The 18,230-nt window shown below is 35.9% G+C and overlaps 1 protein-coding gene across 1 annotated transcript in view; it reads left to right on the top strand.

Annotated features, from left to right (window-relative positions):
- Nucleotides 1–18,230, top strand: part of CC2D2B (coiled-coil and C2 domain containing 2B) — a gene marked incomplete at both ends in the record, with an annotated part of 101,052 nt that overhangs the window by 17,260 nt on the left and 65,562 nt on the right. The window contains 5 exons of the mRNA XM_081217801.1: nucleotides 4,067–4,164; nucleotides 8,806–8,946; nucleotides 13,660–13,768; nucleotides 13,964–14,079; nucleotides 16,369–16,546. Coding sequence (XP_081073927.1) covers nucleotides 4,067–4,164; nucleotides 8,806–8,946; nucleotides 13,660–13,768; nucleotides 13,964–14,079; nucleotides 16,369–16,546 — 642 coding nt within the window. The remainder of the gene's footprint in view (nucleotides 1–4,066; nucleotides 4,165–8,805; nucleotides 8,947–13,659; nucleotides 13,769–13,963; nucleotides 14,080–16,368; nucleotides 16,547–18,230) is intronic.

Raw genomic sequence — 18,230 nt, 5'->3', positions numbered from 1 at the left:
ATGAGTATGAATCTCACTTAAAGAACAAGGAGAAATGCTGCAGACAGTATTAGAGAGTAGAAAGGATCCTCAGCTTTGCAGCGTTCTGCTATTTTTCCCTCTAGTTGTTTTTAAAATTACACAAGTAATACAGGAGTACGTTCTCACTGTAAATGATTCAGTGTAGAAGTTTCAAAGTGTGAAAGACCTACTTCAATCTTCACCTCATGGTTTGAACTACAGCTTTAAAGTTCTCTTTTCCATGTATCTGTGTGTATACATATACCATGATAGTTTTCAACATAAATTGGATCTTCCCATATGTATTATTTGGCAACTTCATTTTTTAAAATTAATTCTGCATCTTGGAGCTTATTCCATATCACTATATATAGACCCATAATATACCTGTATTTTAATATGTTTAATCACTCCCCATTCACAACACTTAGGTCATTTCCATCTTTTTATGATTACAAATAATAAAGCAATGAACATCCTTGTACCCATATATTCGAGCACACAAGTGAAAACTTCTTTCACACAAGTGAAATGTAGGCTAGATTCATAGAAGTGAAATTTTTTGGTCAAGGGTAAGAGTGCATGAAGTTTAAATTTTATTAGAACGTAATGAATTGCCTTTCCAAAAAAGGTTTTCAGTTTGAATTTCCACGGACATTACAGGACAGACCCCACTTCCCAGAGTCCTAACCAGTAGTTGATATTATTTGCCCATTTTTCTGTAGCTTTGTGTATCTTTATAAGAGTTTTCTTATATATACACATATATGTATATACACGTGTACACACATGCACACACACACTGGATGTAAGTCCATACAAGATATATGTCTTTTGAATATGTTTTATATATTTTTGTCCCATTCCGTTTCTTGCTTTTTAACTTCATTTTTCTTATCTTTTGGAAATATTTAAAATTTTATGAAGTCAAATCTGTCAGTTTTTTTCTTTGGGGATTTTAAGTTTTGTTGTTCACTTACTAAGCTTCCTAGATTTGTATCAATCAGCATACCTTTGGTTACAACTCACAGAAAACTCTCTCTCAATTGCTTTAAACAATAGGGAAAAAGTATTACCTTCTGTATCAAAAGTCCGAAGTTAGGGCAGCTCTACAGTTGGTTAATTTGGTGGCTCAACAATATCATCAACAACCCTGGCTTTTTTCTCTTTCTAATCTTCATCTTCAGAAAGCTGACTTGGTTAGCTCTTCTCATGGGAACTAACAGAGTGGCTGCTCCAGCTGAAGGCATGCTGGCCAGACACACAATATGCAGCCTAGAGTCTCACTTTGAGAGCCCTCTCCAACCTTTCCCTTACACCACAGCAGATTTCCCCTCATGTCTCATTGCCTAGAATTATATCACATTATCATGCCTAAACCAGTCACTAGCGAGAAGAATGACATTGCTACAAATGGCTAGACTCATCAGGGTTTACGTCTAAAATAAATAGAAGAAGATTGAGCAACTGAACAAAATTGGGGCTCTGCCTACCAAGAAAAATGAGTATTCAAGGGCGACCAATAGTGTCTGGCAAACCAAAATTATAAAGATGCCTTTCTAAGGATGCTCAGCATCACTAATCATTAGAGAAATGCAAATCAAAACCACAATGAGGTATCACCTCACACTGGTCAGAATGGCCATCATCAAAAAAATCTACAAACAATAAATGCTGGAGAGGGTGTGGAGAAAAGGGAACCCTCTTGCACTGTTGGTGGGAATGTAAATTGATAGAACCACTATGGAGAACAGTATGGAGGTTCCTTATAAAACTAGAAGTAGAATGACCATATGACCCAGCAGTCCCACTACTGGGCATATACCCTGAGAAAACCATAATTTGAAAAGAGCCATGTACCACAATGTTCATTGCAGCACTATTTACAATAGCCAGGACATGAAAGCAACCAAAGTGTACACTGACAGATGAATGGATAAAGAAGATGTGGCACATATATACAATGGAATATTAGCCATAAAAAGAAATGAAATTGAGTTATTTGCAGTGAGGTGGATGGACCTAGAGTCTGTCATACAGAGTGAAGAAAGAGAAAAACAAATGCCATGTGCTAACACATATATATGGAATCTAAAAAAAAAAGGTTCTGATGAACCTAGGAGCAGGACAGGAGTAATGACGCAGATGTGGAGAATGGACTTGAGGACACAGGGAGGGGGAAGGGTAAGCTGGGACGAAGTGAGAGAGTGGCATTGACATATATACCCTACCAAATGTAAAATAGCTAGTGGTAAGCAGCCGCATAGCACAGGGAGTTCAGCCGGTGCTTTGTGACCACCTAGAGGGGTGGGATAGGGAGGGTGGGAGAGAGATGCAAGAGGGAGGAGATATGGGGATATATGTATATGTATAGCTGATTCACTTTGTTATACAGCAGAAACTAACACAGCATTGTAAAGCAATTATACTCCAATAAAGATGTAAAAAAAAAAAGTCTTTCTATATATTCTCCTAATAATGTGTGTGTGATATGTAATTTCTAGCTTTTTATTCTATCTAGAGTTTATATCTGTGTTTTGTGAGGTCAGGCTTCAACTCAATTTCTTTCCCCTAAAAGGTTAGCCTATTATTTCTACTGATTTAAAATTCTGCCTTTATTGTAAACCAGTTTCACATATTTACATAGATTTAAGGACTATCTACTCCACTGACATATTGGTCTGTTTCTGCCCTGTTTTAATTACTGTGTTTAATTATTAAATTTTGATGTGTAAGGACAAGTTCCTCCTCATTGGTTTTTTCCTAGTATGTATTTGCATATTCTTATAGAGTTGATCTTCCATATGAACCTAAGAATTAGCTTGTCAACTTCTATTTTAAAGATCCTATTACCAAGGCTTCCCTGGTGGTGTGGTGGTTAAGAATCCGCCTGCCAATGCAGAGGACGTGGGTTCAAGCCCTGGTCCAGGAAGATCCCACATGCTGCGGAGCAACTAAGCCCGTGCACCACAACTACTGAGCCTGCGCTCTAGAGCCTGTGAGCCACAACTACTGAATCCCGCATGCCTAGAGCCCATGTTCCACAACAAGAGAAGCCCGCACATCTCAATGAAGAGTAGCCCCCTCTGAGAAAGCCCGCGCACAGCAACGAAGACCCAAAGCAGTCAAAAATAAATAAATAAATTTAAAAAATAAAGATCCTATTACCAAAAGAGTCTAAAAAAAAAAGTGGATATATGTATATATATAACTGATTAACTTTGCTGTACACCTGAAACTAATACAATATTGTAAGTCAACTATACTCCAATAAAAATTTTAAAAAAGATCGTATTACCATTTTTATTGTAATTGCATTGTTATATTAACTTTGAAAGAAATTTTACCTTTATAAAAAATTGGGTTTCCTCATCTAGGAATGTAGTATGTCTTCACATTTGTTGAGGTCTTCTCTTATGTCTTCCAGTAAACGTTTATATCAGTTGACTCTAGTCGTGGAGTTGCCACAAACTGTTTCTAACTGTGATAGACAACTTCTGCACGTTTTAGGGTTTTGTTTCCTTTGGTTTTATTTCTCTGTCGATATTCTCTGTGGATATTTCTGTCTGTTTTATACTTTCCTCCATATATTTTGCTGATTTTATTTTACTTGTTATCCTATGTTGTTATACATTTATTCTTTTATAGTGAGATATAGATGTGTAGATATAATTATAAAATATATGTATAGGTATGGTTGTGATGATGGTAGTGAATATGGATAAAGAGAGATAGTTATCTTTTCTGTAACCATGAGATTTTAGATAGAAGATAAGATAGATTCCTGTGCTCAATATGCCATCTTGATTGATTGGCATTTCTTTATATTATAAACGAATTACTTAGAAGTTTCAAGGTATAATGTTTGTTTCTTAGACAAATATTGAGGCTCTTCTCAGTTCTGCCCCAAGGTGCTTATATAAAATATATTTTGGAAGACAAGACAGTAATACACAAAAAGTTATACACTTGTGCTTCTGCTGCTCATACCTAGACCTACAGGTGAATTGGCGTGGTGGTAACAAGTGGATGAAATGTACCAAAAAAGCTCTTTTCTTTGTTGTAGCTTAAAGCACTGAAGGATGCTACCAAATTAGCAAACGAAAATTTGGAAACAAGCCAGCTGACCAGAAAATCTTTACAGGATTATTATTGGCAGATAAGGTAGGTTTTAGGCCATTCATGTATTCATCAAGCATTTATTAAGTAATTTCTTTAGACAGAGTATAGTACAATGCTATGGATGATATAAAATAAGAAAATAACAATATCCTTACTCTTTTTTTAAAATTGAAGTATAGCTGATTTACAATATTTTGTTAGTTTCAGGTGTACAGTAAAGTGATTCAGTTGTATTTTTTTCAGATTATATTCCATTATAGGTTATTACAAGATACTGAATATAATTCCCTGTGCTATACAGTAAATCTTTGTTGCTTGTCTATTTTAGGTATAGTAGTTTGTATCTGTTAATCCAATAATTCTAATTTGTTCCTCCTTCCTTCCTTCTCCCCTTTGGTAACCATAAGCTTCTTTTCTACGTCTGGAGTTTATTTCTGTTTCATGTATAGATTCATTTGTATTATTTTTTAGATTCCACATATAAGTGATGTCATATAGCATTCGTATTTCTCTTTTTGACTTACTTCACTAAGTAAAATATTCTCTAGATTCATATGTTGCTGCAAATTACACTATTCCATTCTTTTTTATGGCTGAGTAATATTCCAGTGTGTGTGTGTGTGTGTGTGTGTGTGTGTGTGTGTGTGTGTATTTTTTTCTTAAGCCAATCATCTGTTGATGGGCCCTTGGGGGCTGTTTCCATATCTTTGCTATTGTAGATAGTGCTGCTATGAACATTGGGGTGCATGTATCTTTTCGAATTAGAGTTTTCATTTTTTCTGGGTATATACCCAGGAGTGGGATTGCTGAAGATCCTTAGTCTTTAGGCAGTTATAGAAATGGTTCCAACCTTTTGTAAAAACTCATTTTTGTGTAAGAATATTTCATAGAGGTGTCACATGAAAGTAGTTGTAGTTTTACAGTCTATTTAAAAAAATACATGTTGATTAAAAACTACTATGAGCTTATTAATACTTTTCAATTGACCTGGATTATATTTATCTCAAGTGTTTGTATATGTTTGAGAATTAGTCCACATACACATATGTGCAAGATATATTATTAATTCAGTCTAAAAACAATACTCAGATAGTATATAGATTTAAGGACTCCTGTAAAAAAACGTGATCTACGAGTTGGGAATCATTGGCTGATAGAATTGTTGGGAAGAGAAGTTAGGAAAGAATAAAATAACTGGAAAAATAATTTCAGGACAACACATGATTATGTGTCAAGGAATCTTCAAAATCAGGAAAGCTCTCTGGGCGGTACTTTTTGGGTAGAAAGTTAAACTATGCACAAAGATATGACAACTGTGAGAGTGATTTGATAGTTAAAGAATTTCCCTGACTCTATGCCCATTGACCTGAAATGGCTCTACAAGCTCTTAACCACTAGAGGCAGGTTGTTTTAAATAATTGGTTTCCTAGAATAACCTAGTTAAATGCAAACAATATTACTTGAGGAAGTTGACATATGCCTTGTACAAGTACTGGCACATAGTGAACTCTCAATAAATGTTAGTTGAATGAATGAGTGAATGAACAGAAACCTTCAGTATTTACAAAACAAACTAGTGTTATTTATAAAATTAACTACAACTTAAGGCAAAGAACAGTCATTGGCATAAAGAACACAGAGCAAGTCAGGAAGGATTGAGGAACAAAGAGAGTGGTAAATATGTATGTAAGTCTCAATGAACAATCATGTAGTGATGTAATGATGTCTTACAGGGTATAAAAATATAGAGAGAGTTAAAATATAAAACTTTTAGGGCTACCCTGGTGGTGCAGTGGTTGGGAGTCTGCCTGCCGATGCAGGGGACATGGGTTCGTGCCCCTGTCTGGGAGGATCTCACGTGCCGCGGAGCAGCTGGGCCCATGAGCCATGGCCACTGAGCCTGCGCGTCCGGAGCCTGTGCTCCACAACGGGAGAGGCAATGACAGTGAGAGACCCGCATACCACAAAATAAAATAAAATAAAATAAAACTTTTAGAATGGAGTAAAGAATGGAGAAGGGTAAATGTAATTAAAGATATTTACATTGACTAGGAGGAGAATAAAGGTAAAGCTTAATATTAGACTTTGATAAATCAAGGACTTAGATTTTAACTTATGACCTCTAAAGAAAGATAATTAAAAAATATATCTTCCAAATCAATTGAAGAGGAAAATAGTATAATAAGAAAATACTCAAACAATCCAAAAGAAGGCAAAAAAAAAAAAACAGAGAGAGAAAAGAGACTGTAGAGACTGATGAGACAAGGAGAAAGCATAAAAGAAAATGGTGGAGTTAAACCTAAATATATCTAAGTGAGTTAAGTGATCCATTTTTATCTAGACTGAATTAAAATAATTGGATTTCTTTCTGGAATTTTTCTTTGTGGCAGTTATGTCTGAATTTTATTTTATTTTATTTTTATTATTTTTGCCTGCATTGGGTCTTCGTCGCTGCGCGCGGGCTTTCTCTAGTTGTGGCGAGCAGGGGCTACTCTTCGTTGCAGTGTGCGGGCTTCTCACTGTGGTGGCTTCTCTTGTTGCAGAGCACGGGCTCTATGTGCATGGGCTTCTGTAGTTGTGGCACATGGGCTCAGTAGTTGTGGTGCACGGGCTCAGTAGTTGTGACGCACGGGCTCAGTAGTTGTGGCGCATGGGCTTAGTTGCTCCGTGGCATGTGGGATCTTCCTGGACCAGGGCTTGAACCTGTGTCCCCTGCATTGGCAGATTCTTAACCACTGTGCCATGAGGGAAGCCCAATAATTGGATTTTTAAAAATCCAGTTATATTTTATTTAGGATAGACTTATCTAGAACATAGGGATATAGAAAGTTAGAGAACAAAATAATGGAAAAAATATGTCACATAAACACTAACAAAAGAAAGCTGGCATAGCTAAGTTAGTATAAGATAAAATAGATCTTTAAGGCAAAAAGCTTTACTAGAGCTAGAGGGCCACATCAGAATATATGGTTTAATTCACATGTGTGCATACACACACACACACAGACATATACATATATGCATATCATAATATGGCTTCAAAATATATAAAGCAAAATTTGACAGAAATATAAGGAAAAATAGCAATTCACAAATGTATTGGGCAATTTTAACACATTCCTCTCAGTAATTGATGGAATAAATAAACCAAAAAATCTCATTAAGGATATAGAAGATTTGAACAACATGCTTAATAGACTTGACTTGGTATATTTGTAGAATATTGTACCTAACAACTGCAAAATACCACTGTCTTCAAGAACACATGGAACATTTACAAAAATTGACCTTATGTTATCTCAACAAATCTCAGAGTCTCAATATATTCAAAGGATTTAAATCATTTAGTGCAGAAACGCAACACAAAAATGCAAAAAATATTGCTAGGAAATCTCCATATGTTTGGAAATTAAGAAATAGAGGTCTAAATAATTTGTTAGCCAGAGAAGACATCATATTGATCATTGGAAAATGTTTTGAATTTACTGATAAAAAACTAATATGTATCAAAATTTGTGAGATACAGCTAAAATAATTCTCAGAGGAAATTTTGATTATTTAAATACATATATTAGAGAAAAAGAAAGGTTGAAAATTAATGAGCTAAGCATCTTTCTTAGAAAGCTAGGGAAAAGGATAGAAGGAATGAAATAAAGAGAACAGAAATTAATAAGAAAGCTAGGATAGAATCAACAAATCCAGATGTTTGATAAAAAATTGATAAACTCGGGACTTCAGTTTATGAGGTTATCTTATCCTTGAAATTAAAACCTAACAACAATACAAAAAACACCGCAACCCAATTTCATTCATGAAATATGCTAAACAGAATTTTATCAAATAATATAGCTAAACTGTGGTCATTCCAGGAATGCAAGGATGATTTAATATTAGAAAATCAATCAGCATAATTTGCCATACTATAGTGTGTTTGCAAAGTCAGGGAACCAGTAATAGTATATTACTTCAGCATCCAAATAATCCGCTCACTACCCATCAGGCAAAGTACCTCTAAATTTGAAGCAATGGTTCTAATTGTCAATCTGAAAAAATGTATAAGAAATATACTACAGAATGTCCAGAAAATCTGGAAATACATGGATGTTAGCAGAGCACTTTTGAATAGTGAAAAATCTTTAAGAGGTATGAATCTCTAAACGGAATTTCATTCTCTACATCAAGATGTGGGTAAAATGGAAGAAAAAAAGAAGGGTGGGGGGCCCAGAAGAGTTAGTACAATACATTCTTCCAGGCCATTTGTAATGACTTGTACTGTAGTTCTAATCCACTAACATATTTTTTAAAATTTATTTATTTTATTTATTTGTTTTTGGCTGCATTGGGTCTTCGTTGCTGTACATGGGCTTTCTCTAGTTGTGGCGAGCGGGGGCTACTCTTCATTGTGGTGTGCGGACTTATTGCGGTGGCTTCTCTTGCTGCAGAGCATGGGCTCTAGGCATGCAGACTTCAGTAGTTGTAGCACACGGGCTCAGTAGTTGTGGCTCATGGGCTCTAGAGCACAGGCTCAGTAGTTGTGGCTCACGGGCTTAGTTGCTTCGCGACATATGGGATCTTCCCAGACCAGGGCTCAAACCCATGTCCCCTGCATTAGCAGGCAGATTCTTAACCACTGCACCACCAGGGAAGCCCCACTAACATATTTTTAATCTAACATTATTGTAGTAATACAAAACAGCTCTATGACTTAGAAAAGGAAAAGGACTTCTCCCTACTACACAGTATATTATGGACTTGGAAACAGATGAAATTCCTTCGACAACGCCAAGGATTTACAAGCACCTCGATAAAGTTGCAGTTTCAGAGGTGAGTGGCTGCTCTATTTGTTCTTATAGATCTCCTGAGGAGCTGCCCACAAATAACTGGGAATTCACAGTAACTTGGAAAAGAAAATCCAGAAGCTAGTCAACTATTTGACATAGTCAACAAAGAACTTGTATCTTGAATGTATAAACAATACTTACAACTTAATAAGACAACTCAGTTTAAAAATGGGCAAAACATTTGAACAGACACTTCATTAAAGAAGGTATATGGATGGCAAATGAACACAGGAAACAATGCTCAACATTATGTTATGTCAATAGGGAAATGTAAACTAAAACTGCAGTGGGATACACTACACACCTATCAGAATGGCTAAAATCCAAAAAAAAAAAAAAAAAAAAGAAAAGAAAAGAATAGAGAGAAGAAAGAAAGAAAAGAAAAAGGCAATAACAAATGCTGGCAAAGCAACAGGAACTCTCACTGCTGGCTGGTGGAAATGCAGAATGGCACAGCTACTTTGGAAACAGTTTGCCACTTTTTGATAAAGTTAAACATAGACCCAGCAATCATACTTCTAGATGGAACATGTAAGTCACAAAAACATATCTAGTGGAGGAGATAGTTACAAATTAAAAACTTTGCTTGTTAATCACTTCTTAAGCTGTTTGTGAACCCACAGTGAAATAACTGGTTCTCTCCCACAAGCCGTTGTCCTGGGTCTTTTGTTTTTCAAAATTATAAAAGATTAGTATAATTTCAGGCAATTAAGAAAGATGTTTAGCTTTGTTGATTTTTTTTCCTGCTGTAGTAGTTTTTAACAAGAGTGCTTCTGACAGTTTCTAAACCTAACCCAGCATGGACTTTGTTTATCTTAGGCTCCTGAATTCATGTAAACTTGCTGACTTGCCTCTCATCTTTTAAACCGGTCTAATAACACTCGTGCATTATGAACCCCTCTTCAGAAAAGGAGAGTCACAGATGCAATAAGCTTGTTCAGAACAATAGCTCTGGACCAATATTCCTGCTCGCCACCTACTCTTCTTCTACTAAACTCCAATCCCACTTGAGGCCCTTTGCATTTGTTCCTTCTGACATTTACCATTCAACTTTCCCAGTGGACTTTGTCTTGGGTTTGCCTCTCCAGATTGCTCCTGTAGACTTCTGAACTAAACCCCACAGTGTCAGTGATGAGTTTGGCTGCACAGGACTAGCTATCCCCAGCTACCCTAAAATGGGGCATTTCACTTGAGCAAAGTATCATTCTTTTTTTTTTTTTTAACATCTTTATTGGAGTATAATTGCTTTACAATGTTGTGTTAGTTTCTGCTGTATAACAAAGTGAATCAGCTATATGCATACATATATCCCCATATCCCCTCCCTCTTGCGTCTCCCTCCCACCCTCCTTATGCCACCCCTCTAGGTGGTCACAAAGCACCGAGCTGATCTCCCTGTGCTATGTGGCTGCTTCCCACTAGCTATGTATTTTACATTTGGTAGTGTATATATGTCAGTGTTACTCTCTCACTTCGTCCCAGCTTCCCCTTCCCCCTCCCCATGTTCTCAAGTCCATTCTCTACATCTGTGTCTTTATTCCTGTCCTGCCCCTAGGTTCTTGAGAACCATTTTTTTTTGGAGTCCATATATATGTGTTAGCGTACGGTATTTGTTTTTCTCTTTCTGACTTACTTCACTCTGTATGACAGACTCTAGGTCCATCCACCTCACTACAAAGAGCAAAGTATCATTCTGATCAACTATAAAAGCTGATGTTTGAAGATGCTTCTGGGAACTCTGTTTCCAGGCTAGGTATATCACCAGCAACCTCACCACAGGCCTTCACCTTGTGAACACTAATTGAATAAGCTTGTAGCCAGGCCTATGTGAAAGACAGTACTTATGACAGGAAGACCTGGGACCTAGACACTAAGCTCAGGTTATCTTTTCTTCATATATTTGGTTTTGGGCATATCGAATTTGATAAGCTTTTGAGACATCCCTAAATAAAGCAACTGAATGGGCAGCTGGATGTATGGTTTGTACTAGAAAGAAAAATGCTGAATTTTGTGGCAGAGTAATAGTAATTGAAACCATGCGTGTGCATGAATCTGCTTAGGAAGAGGGTAGAGAATGAGAAGAAAAGAGGGCCAAGAGCTAAATCTTGAGAAACTGCCTTGAATGGCTTGATAGAGGAGGAGAAACCAGAGGAGGGACAGAGAAACACCAGTTAGAGTGTTTTGCCACAGAGGCAAAGAAAGGGGAGTATTTTAAATAGGAGGGAGGGTTAATAGTGTTTAATGCTTCTGAAGTATCAGTTAAGTCTAGGACTAAAAATTTTCATTGGATTTCCTCACATGGAGTTTACTGATTGAGAAATTAGAGCAGGTTTGATGAAGTGATGGTGGCAGAATAAAATAGCAGGAAGTTGAGGATATAGTCCTGTCTTCTCATTCAGGCAATAAATTTTCCTTGTCAAACGTTACCAACACTACATTAAACTTAGAAAAACTGCCTGGGTAAGTAGCCACAGACCTTGTTGTATTTTGGCTACTGAACCCAAACCACAGCACTGGTAAGTAGCACAGTGAACCCAGATTCCTGTATATTGTCTTCACCTGTGTTCTCTGTTAGGCTCCTACTTACCTGCAAGGGATCCAGATAACTGCCAAAGGGGCTTTTAAAAGATATAGAAAGAGCAATCTATTCAAGCAGGAAAATCCACGTCATTTCCCAGAGCTACTGAATAGAAAGGAGGAAGCAATGGAACCAAGATCACTGTCTCAGTGATCTCCTCAAAAAGAGACTGCCTGTTAAAACACCTATTGTCTAAATACTGTACATTGCCTAAGTTACTCTACACTGGAATCACCTGGGAGAGATCTAAAAACCACTATTATGATTTAGTTGGTATGAAGTATGGTCTGGGCATCAGGAACTTTAAAAATATCCCCAGGTGATCTTAATATGTGACAAAGTTTGAGAGCCATTGGATTAAACAATAGGTTAATTGACTTTCATACTGATTACCCTGAATCAGAGGAAAACAATAATATTTGTTGAGTGTTTGTTATACTCCAAGCATTGGACTGAGCACTTTACATGAATTAGTGCATTTAATTCTCATAACAACCCAATTTTCAGATGAGAAAAGTAAGGCATAGAGTACTTAAGTAACTTGCCCAAATTCCATAGTGTCAGTAATGGGTCTGGGCTTCAACACAGGTAGTCTGGTCTCTAGCCCATATAGGTAGTATCTACACTAGGTTCCCTATATTTTACTGCAGAAGGCAAAAAGCATATGATATTTTACAATGATAATGAGATATAATTCACATACTATACAGTTCATCCATTTAAAGTGTACAGTTCAATGGTTTTTAGTATGTTCACAGCATTGTGCAAGCATCACCACAATTAACATTTTATAACATTTTAGGCACCCCCCCCCCTGTAGAACTATCTTCCTATTAGCAGTCACTCCTCACGTGTGTAGATATAGTTTTTATTTTTCTTGGGTATATACCTAGGAATGGAATTGCTGGGTCATATGGTAACTCAGTGCTTAACATTTTGAGGAACTGCCAGACTGTTTTCCAAAGCAATTGCACCATTTTCTATTCCCAACAGAGCATATAATACTTATCAAAGAATCTCCTTTTTAAAAGATTAAAAATAAAAAACTGAACTTTGAACTGAAAAGAATAAAAAGTCAACTCCCAGACCAATTATTTTCTGAAAGGGTTCCAGAGAACTGGGGTTTGCTGGACTACTAATAGAAAAGGAATAATAGTAATACCTACTTCATAGGGTTGCTGTGAGAATTAAATGAGTTAATATGTGTAAAGTACTTAGAATATTGCCTGGCATGTGCTTAGTAAGTACAATGTAAAAGTTAGCTGCTGCTACTAGTAGTAGTAGTAGTGGTGGTAGTAGTAGTAGTTGTTAGTGGTGGTGGTGGTGGTGGTGGTACTAGTTGTAGTAGTGGTAGTAGTAGTTGTTGGTACCAGTTGTAGTAGTGATAGCAGTAGTAGTAGTTGTCGTTGTTAGTGGTAGTGGTGGTGGTGGTACTAGTTGTAGTAGTGATAGTAGTAGTAGTAGTTGTCATTGTTGTTAGTGGTGGTGGTGGTGGTGGTAGTTGTGGTAGTGGTAGTAGTAATGTCATGAACTGCTTACTGTTTATGCATAAACCCCAAGGAGTATAACTGAGATTTACCACTTAATATTCCTATAGTGCCCTGCCCTTACACATGCTCATGTTCTCACAGCTTAAAAAATATGAGAGGGACTTCCCTGGCAGTCCAGGGGTTAAGACTCCACGCTTCTACTACAGGGGGCACGGGTTCAATCCCTGGTTGGGGAACTAAGATCCTGCATGCCATGTGGCACGGCCAAAAATTTTTTTAAAAATATGAGAGGAAGAAAAATGAGAGGAAACATGGCATGTGCCTTTAAATTTATATCTTCCATCCCCCTTCGTTACTCATTCTCACCAGAGAGGTTTCTTGATGTCCTTAGAAAAGGCTGAAGACACTAAGTAGGGAGAAATCTGTGAAAACTAAGAACAAGTTTATGAAGTTTTATGTATATACATATATATGTGTGTGTATCATACTGATAATTTCCTTGGGATGTAAAATTATTTTATGTAAGAAATTGTGGTGTGTGTGTGTGTGTGTGTGTGTGTTGGCAAGATCTCTAACAACTCTCAAATCCATTATTCCTGCTTTAAATAATTCTATTTATTATTAATAAGGATGAAAATGAATAAATGTGATGAACAAAAACAAGAAGAATTGTCAAAAATATATGAGACTCAGAAGAAAACTGAAGGAAAAGCATTTAAGACTGGGGAGAAACAGGAGGTATTTATATCGCAAAATAACATTCAACTCATCTTAACTAGTTATAATATTTGTTTGTTAGAATAGGAAATCTTGGTATTTGTAACAGTTACCCAAGAAAATGACAAATATAGGAAATAAAGTTTAATTTTAAGAATAATTGTCCTAAACAATGAACTTACATTATAAATTATATATTTATTTTTCTGTTTCTAGAGTTTCTCATATTTAGCTTCAGAATTTGAAGAAATAGATATTGAAAGAAATCCAATTACCTTGATGCCACAAATTTCTTTCACAGCAGAATTAACAGACTCATCTAGATGTTCACTGTAAGCATTTTTAAAGGATTATTTCTTCATTATATATTGTCTAGTAATTGTATTGTTTTTTTAATAACGTTAGATTTCTTGAGTGAGTATCATATACCGGGCACTTAGCATGCTGAGTTTAAAAAATATATTTGCACATTTAATTGCCACCATAGCTCTATGGTATTATCTTCATCTTAGAGATGGGGGTCACACTTCTAATTCATGACTGAGGTGGGACATAACCCAGTTTAGTTTGATGATTGTTTTTTGTTTTGCTATGGTAGTAATTTTTGTTCAGGTATAGATAGGTGGAATATAAGGCCACTGTGAAAAATAAGGTTATATGGTCACCTTTGTTTGTTAAAGGACCTCCTGGATTTCATAGAAAGTGTTTGGTATAGAAAGGGCCTGCTGGACAATTTTCTATTTTGACAATACAAGCTTCTTTCCTTCTCAGTTGTGACTTCTTCCTAGAAGCTTTAAGGTTTTCTCCCTACTCCTAGGACATCCATGCATAAACAGATGTCATGCCGATCCCCATTTCTCCCATCTCTAAGCCTTTGGATCTCATCTCCCTTAAAGAGGATGTAGCAACTTAGAGCACTGAACTAGGTACAACCTTCCAACATCTCTGTCCCATGGAACACTTGGTACAGATTCATCTCTCAGTACTGTGAATGTGCATCATTTAGCATGGTATTGGAAGGTAGTGTGTGCCCAATAAATACTCATCTTCATTTAACGAATGAATAGGTGGTTAAACTTTTAAATGAACATAAAGAGTAGCAAACACAAAGGCACAATTATCATTACCTTCTTTCTGACTAGAGAAGTGCAGCAGTGAAGCAATGTTTTATTTGTTCTACACCTACTTCCAAAAAGGGCCCAAGATGATTTATTATGTAAGACACCCAGGCAAAAGGACTATCTAAATGAGGACAAGAGAACAGCCATAAAATGGAAGTTGGAAGTAAAAAGGAGAAAGAGAAGGAGGAAGATATTTGTGCTGGAAAGCCTAGGCTAAAACTTAGTGGAGGTCAAGGCAAAAGGCAATATAATGCTTTATATCTTTTCAAAGCTATTGTTGTGGCATTGCTGTCATTATCCATTTAAAATGTCCAGTTGAATAAGAATTGATTCTCTAGAAAACAGTAATATACTGATGTCAAGGATAGAGGTGAAAGGAGTACAGGGATTAAAGAAAAATTAAAAAGAGTTTACAGGTGAAGAAAAAGGCAAGATTTCATGAGGATAAATATAATGCCAAATTAACAAATTTTCATAAGCTCATTATTTAAACTACTTTCAGAGGACTTATTTTATGAAACTATTTCTTTAAAGGTAATTGGGAGGAAGGTCAAAAAAGGCCTACAGGGAGACAGGAAGAATAAGTAATCTTTTGTCCCATAACCCTCTGAGAAGATTACAGAGAAGATGAGCAGATATGGGGGCAGGGAGATACTGGCCTATAGGATGATTAGGATGGAGAACAGAAGGGGATTTTATTTTTCAACCTATGGCTTATCTTCCAACTAGTCTTCTACCTTCTGAAAAGCAGGATCAAGTCTTAAATATCATTAGGTCAGTTGCCTTGCAGCTGAGAAGATATTCAGTAAATGTTGGTTGAGTGAACAAATGAATGGATGGATTGAAGACTCTCTTTGGTAGTCTCATATCATTGAGTGGATCAATTTCTTCCCCAAAAAGTGTTTTCATAGCAGCCCCAGGAAAGTAACCTCTCTGGCTTTCCTGTCTGATCTTTAGGTTCAGAGAAACAATGTCCTGGGAAACAAAGGTATACAACCTAAAGCCTAAAGAGATTCACAAAGACCTTTAGGAGGACACAGCAAGCCTATTGACTTAGAGCCACCTCCTTGAGGTTATTGAAGACATGGTGTGTGTGTGTGTGTGTGTGTATGTCTTTTAAAAGTTAGAAAATATTTTTGAATTCTCGATTCAAGCTCCGCCACCCCCATTTCTAAGTCCCTCAGCTTTCTCCTCTCATAAGACATCTTATAATGGGTAAGTGCTATAATCTGTTTAAGTTATAATTTAGTAAAATAGCTGAATGATTTATGGTACCTTAATTTTAGTTCTTTTTGTATTTTTGAGTAAATGTCTTTTTAAAAAAAATTTGAGGAGTAGGAAAGGCTTTTATCCACATATAGGCAAATGTTATTGGGCTCAAATATTATTTGTCCTCTAAAATGATCATATTTTAACATGTTGAGGTACATTTTGAAAAGAATGATATTTTATATCTGGTTTGCTTTTCAAGGGTCCATTAAAGGTTTATTTAATTTTTAGGCACGAACAAAAGAGGAGAGCCAAAATTCAGAAGCTTAAATATTTTATTAAAATATTATACAACAATAAACAAGTTTCTTGCACTTCAGTATCTCCCCTACAGTTTGATTTTAAAGTCATGTTTCAACAAATTTTCAATATTCAGTTAATATATTGGCCTGAAACAATTTGCTTGGAGGTATGCCATTGTCATTTAATTTTGTATCTTATTTTATGACATACATAATTTTAAATTTCTTGTTAGTTACTGTTATATGTGATAAGTAAGTTCTTTTATATTGAGATGACTGATCTATATGGGTAGACAAGATATTTATAATTCATCAATAGTCTTTTATTAATAGCTGTAAGTACAAAATTATTTGATTTGTAATTGTTCTAAATACTTCTATTCTGCTAAAATTCTTGCCAACCCTAGATGTGCAGCATTATTATTCATTTGTTAGTGAGGTGGAAGAGGGTTGTTTAAACTATGAGTAGTATAGCTATTGTAAGTGTTGAATGATTTCTCCAAATTGCCCCAACCTTGACTTGGTGATTTCAGTCTCTTGATATATTTGTTCATCTTTTAAAAAAATTTTGGATCCCTTTAAGAATCTGATGAAAGAACACACATAGAGCAGACCCCTGATTCCTGCCCAAACACCCCCCCCTAAGAATCCCTTCACTAAAAGAAGAAGAAAATAGGATGATGGAGAAAAATTAGAGACAGTAAAGGAGTTTAGATAAGAAGTCTTGATGGTTAATATAAGGGTTAAACTTGCACCTAGAGCCGAAAGAAAAGTTAGGAGGGAATAAAGATTTGTTAACTAATGAGAACCCGCTGTTTAGCACAGGGAATTCCACTTCACTGTACAGTAGAAACTAACACAACATTGTAAAACAACTATACCCCAACAAAAAAATAAAAATAAATAAAAGTAAAAATAAAAAGATTTGTGTATGTGAGTGTGGGGTGGAGTTTGAGGTGTGGGGAGAAGATTATTATTACAAATCTAAATCAGTTATTTTTTAAAGCCTAAAATAATTTTGTGCTATCGCTGATCAAAAGCTGTATTCATTTTGTTCATCTGAGCTGTCAAGTTACTATCATCTTAAAATGCACCTCTGTTGAAATTTCTATTTAAAAAATATACTGACTACACTTTCCTACTATTGTACCTAAAATAAATTGTGATATAATAATCCAACCACTTGAAATTTAAAATCTGCCCCCTCCCAAAATAGATAAGTGTGTATTTTGAATCCCTCATCATCCCATGAATTAGCACATGATCTTAACAAAACAAGAGGCAGCGAAAGAAAGGAATCTATCTAGGGATAAATCACACCATTAGCAGTGCAAAGCTTGCTAAATAAATCTATATGCCCTAGACTAACAGATTCTAACCTACATTTCTAATTTTCTTCTTACTATTCTTCTTTACTCTTTCTTCACTTCAGCCAAACTGAACTGCTTGTTTTTTCCATACATTCTTGCAATTTCCTACTTAGAGTTTTGAATATTCTACTTTCTCCACTTTTAATGCCTATTTTCATTCTTCACACTCCATCTCAGCCACACAGTGGTGTTGATAGCTTCCATTAGGAGACAAGTCTGTCTCTGGGGAGATTCCAGGTAGAATTCGCTACCTTTACATTTGCTACCATCTAGGATCTGGCCTCCAGCTCTGCAGTCTCAGAAACTGGATTTAACAGTTCCATGAGAATGCATCTACGTACCCTAAATAAATTTACAAGGACGATGTGTAAAATCAGAATGCCAATTCAATATTTGAATATATTTATCAGTTCATTGTCTCTTCTTAGTTAGTCAATTTACTAATTTACAGTAAGAAAATTTTTTCACAGGCCTAAATACT

Source organism: Mesoplodon bidens, assembly GCF_964165515.1.
Source record: "Mesoplodon bidens genome assembly, chromosome: 1".
NCBI lineage: Eukaryota > Metazoa > Chordata > Mammalia > Artiodactyla > Ziphiidae > Mesoplodon > Mesoplodon bidens.
This window is presented reverse-complemented; position numbering and strand designations above follow the sequence as displayed.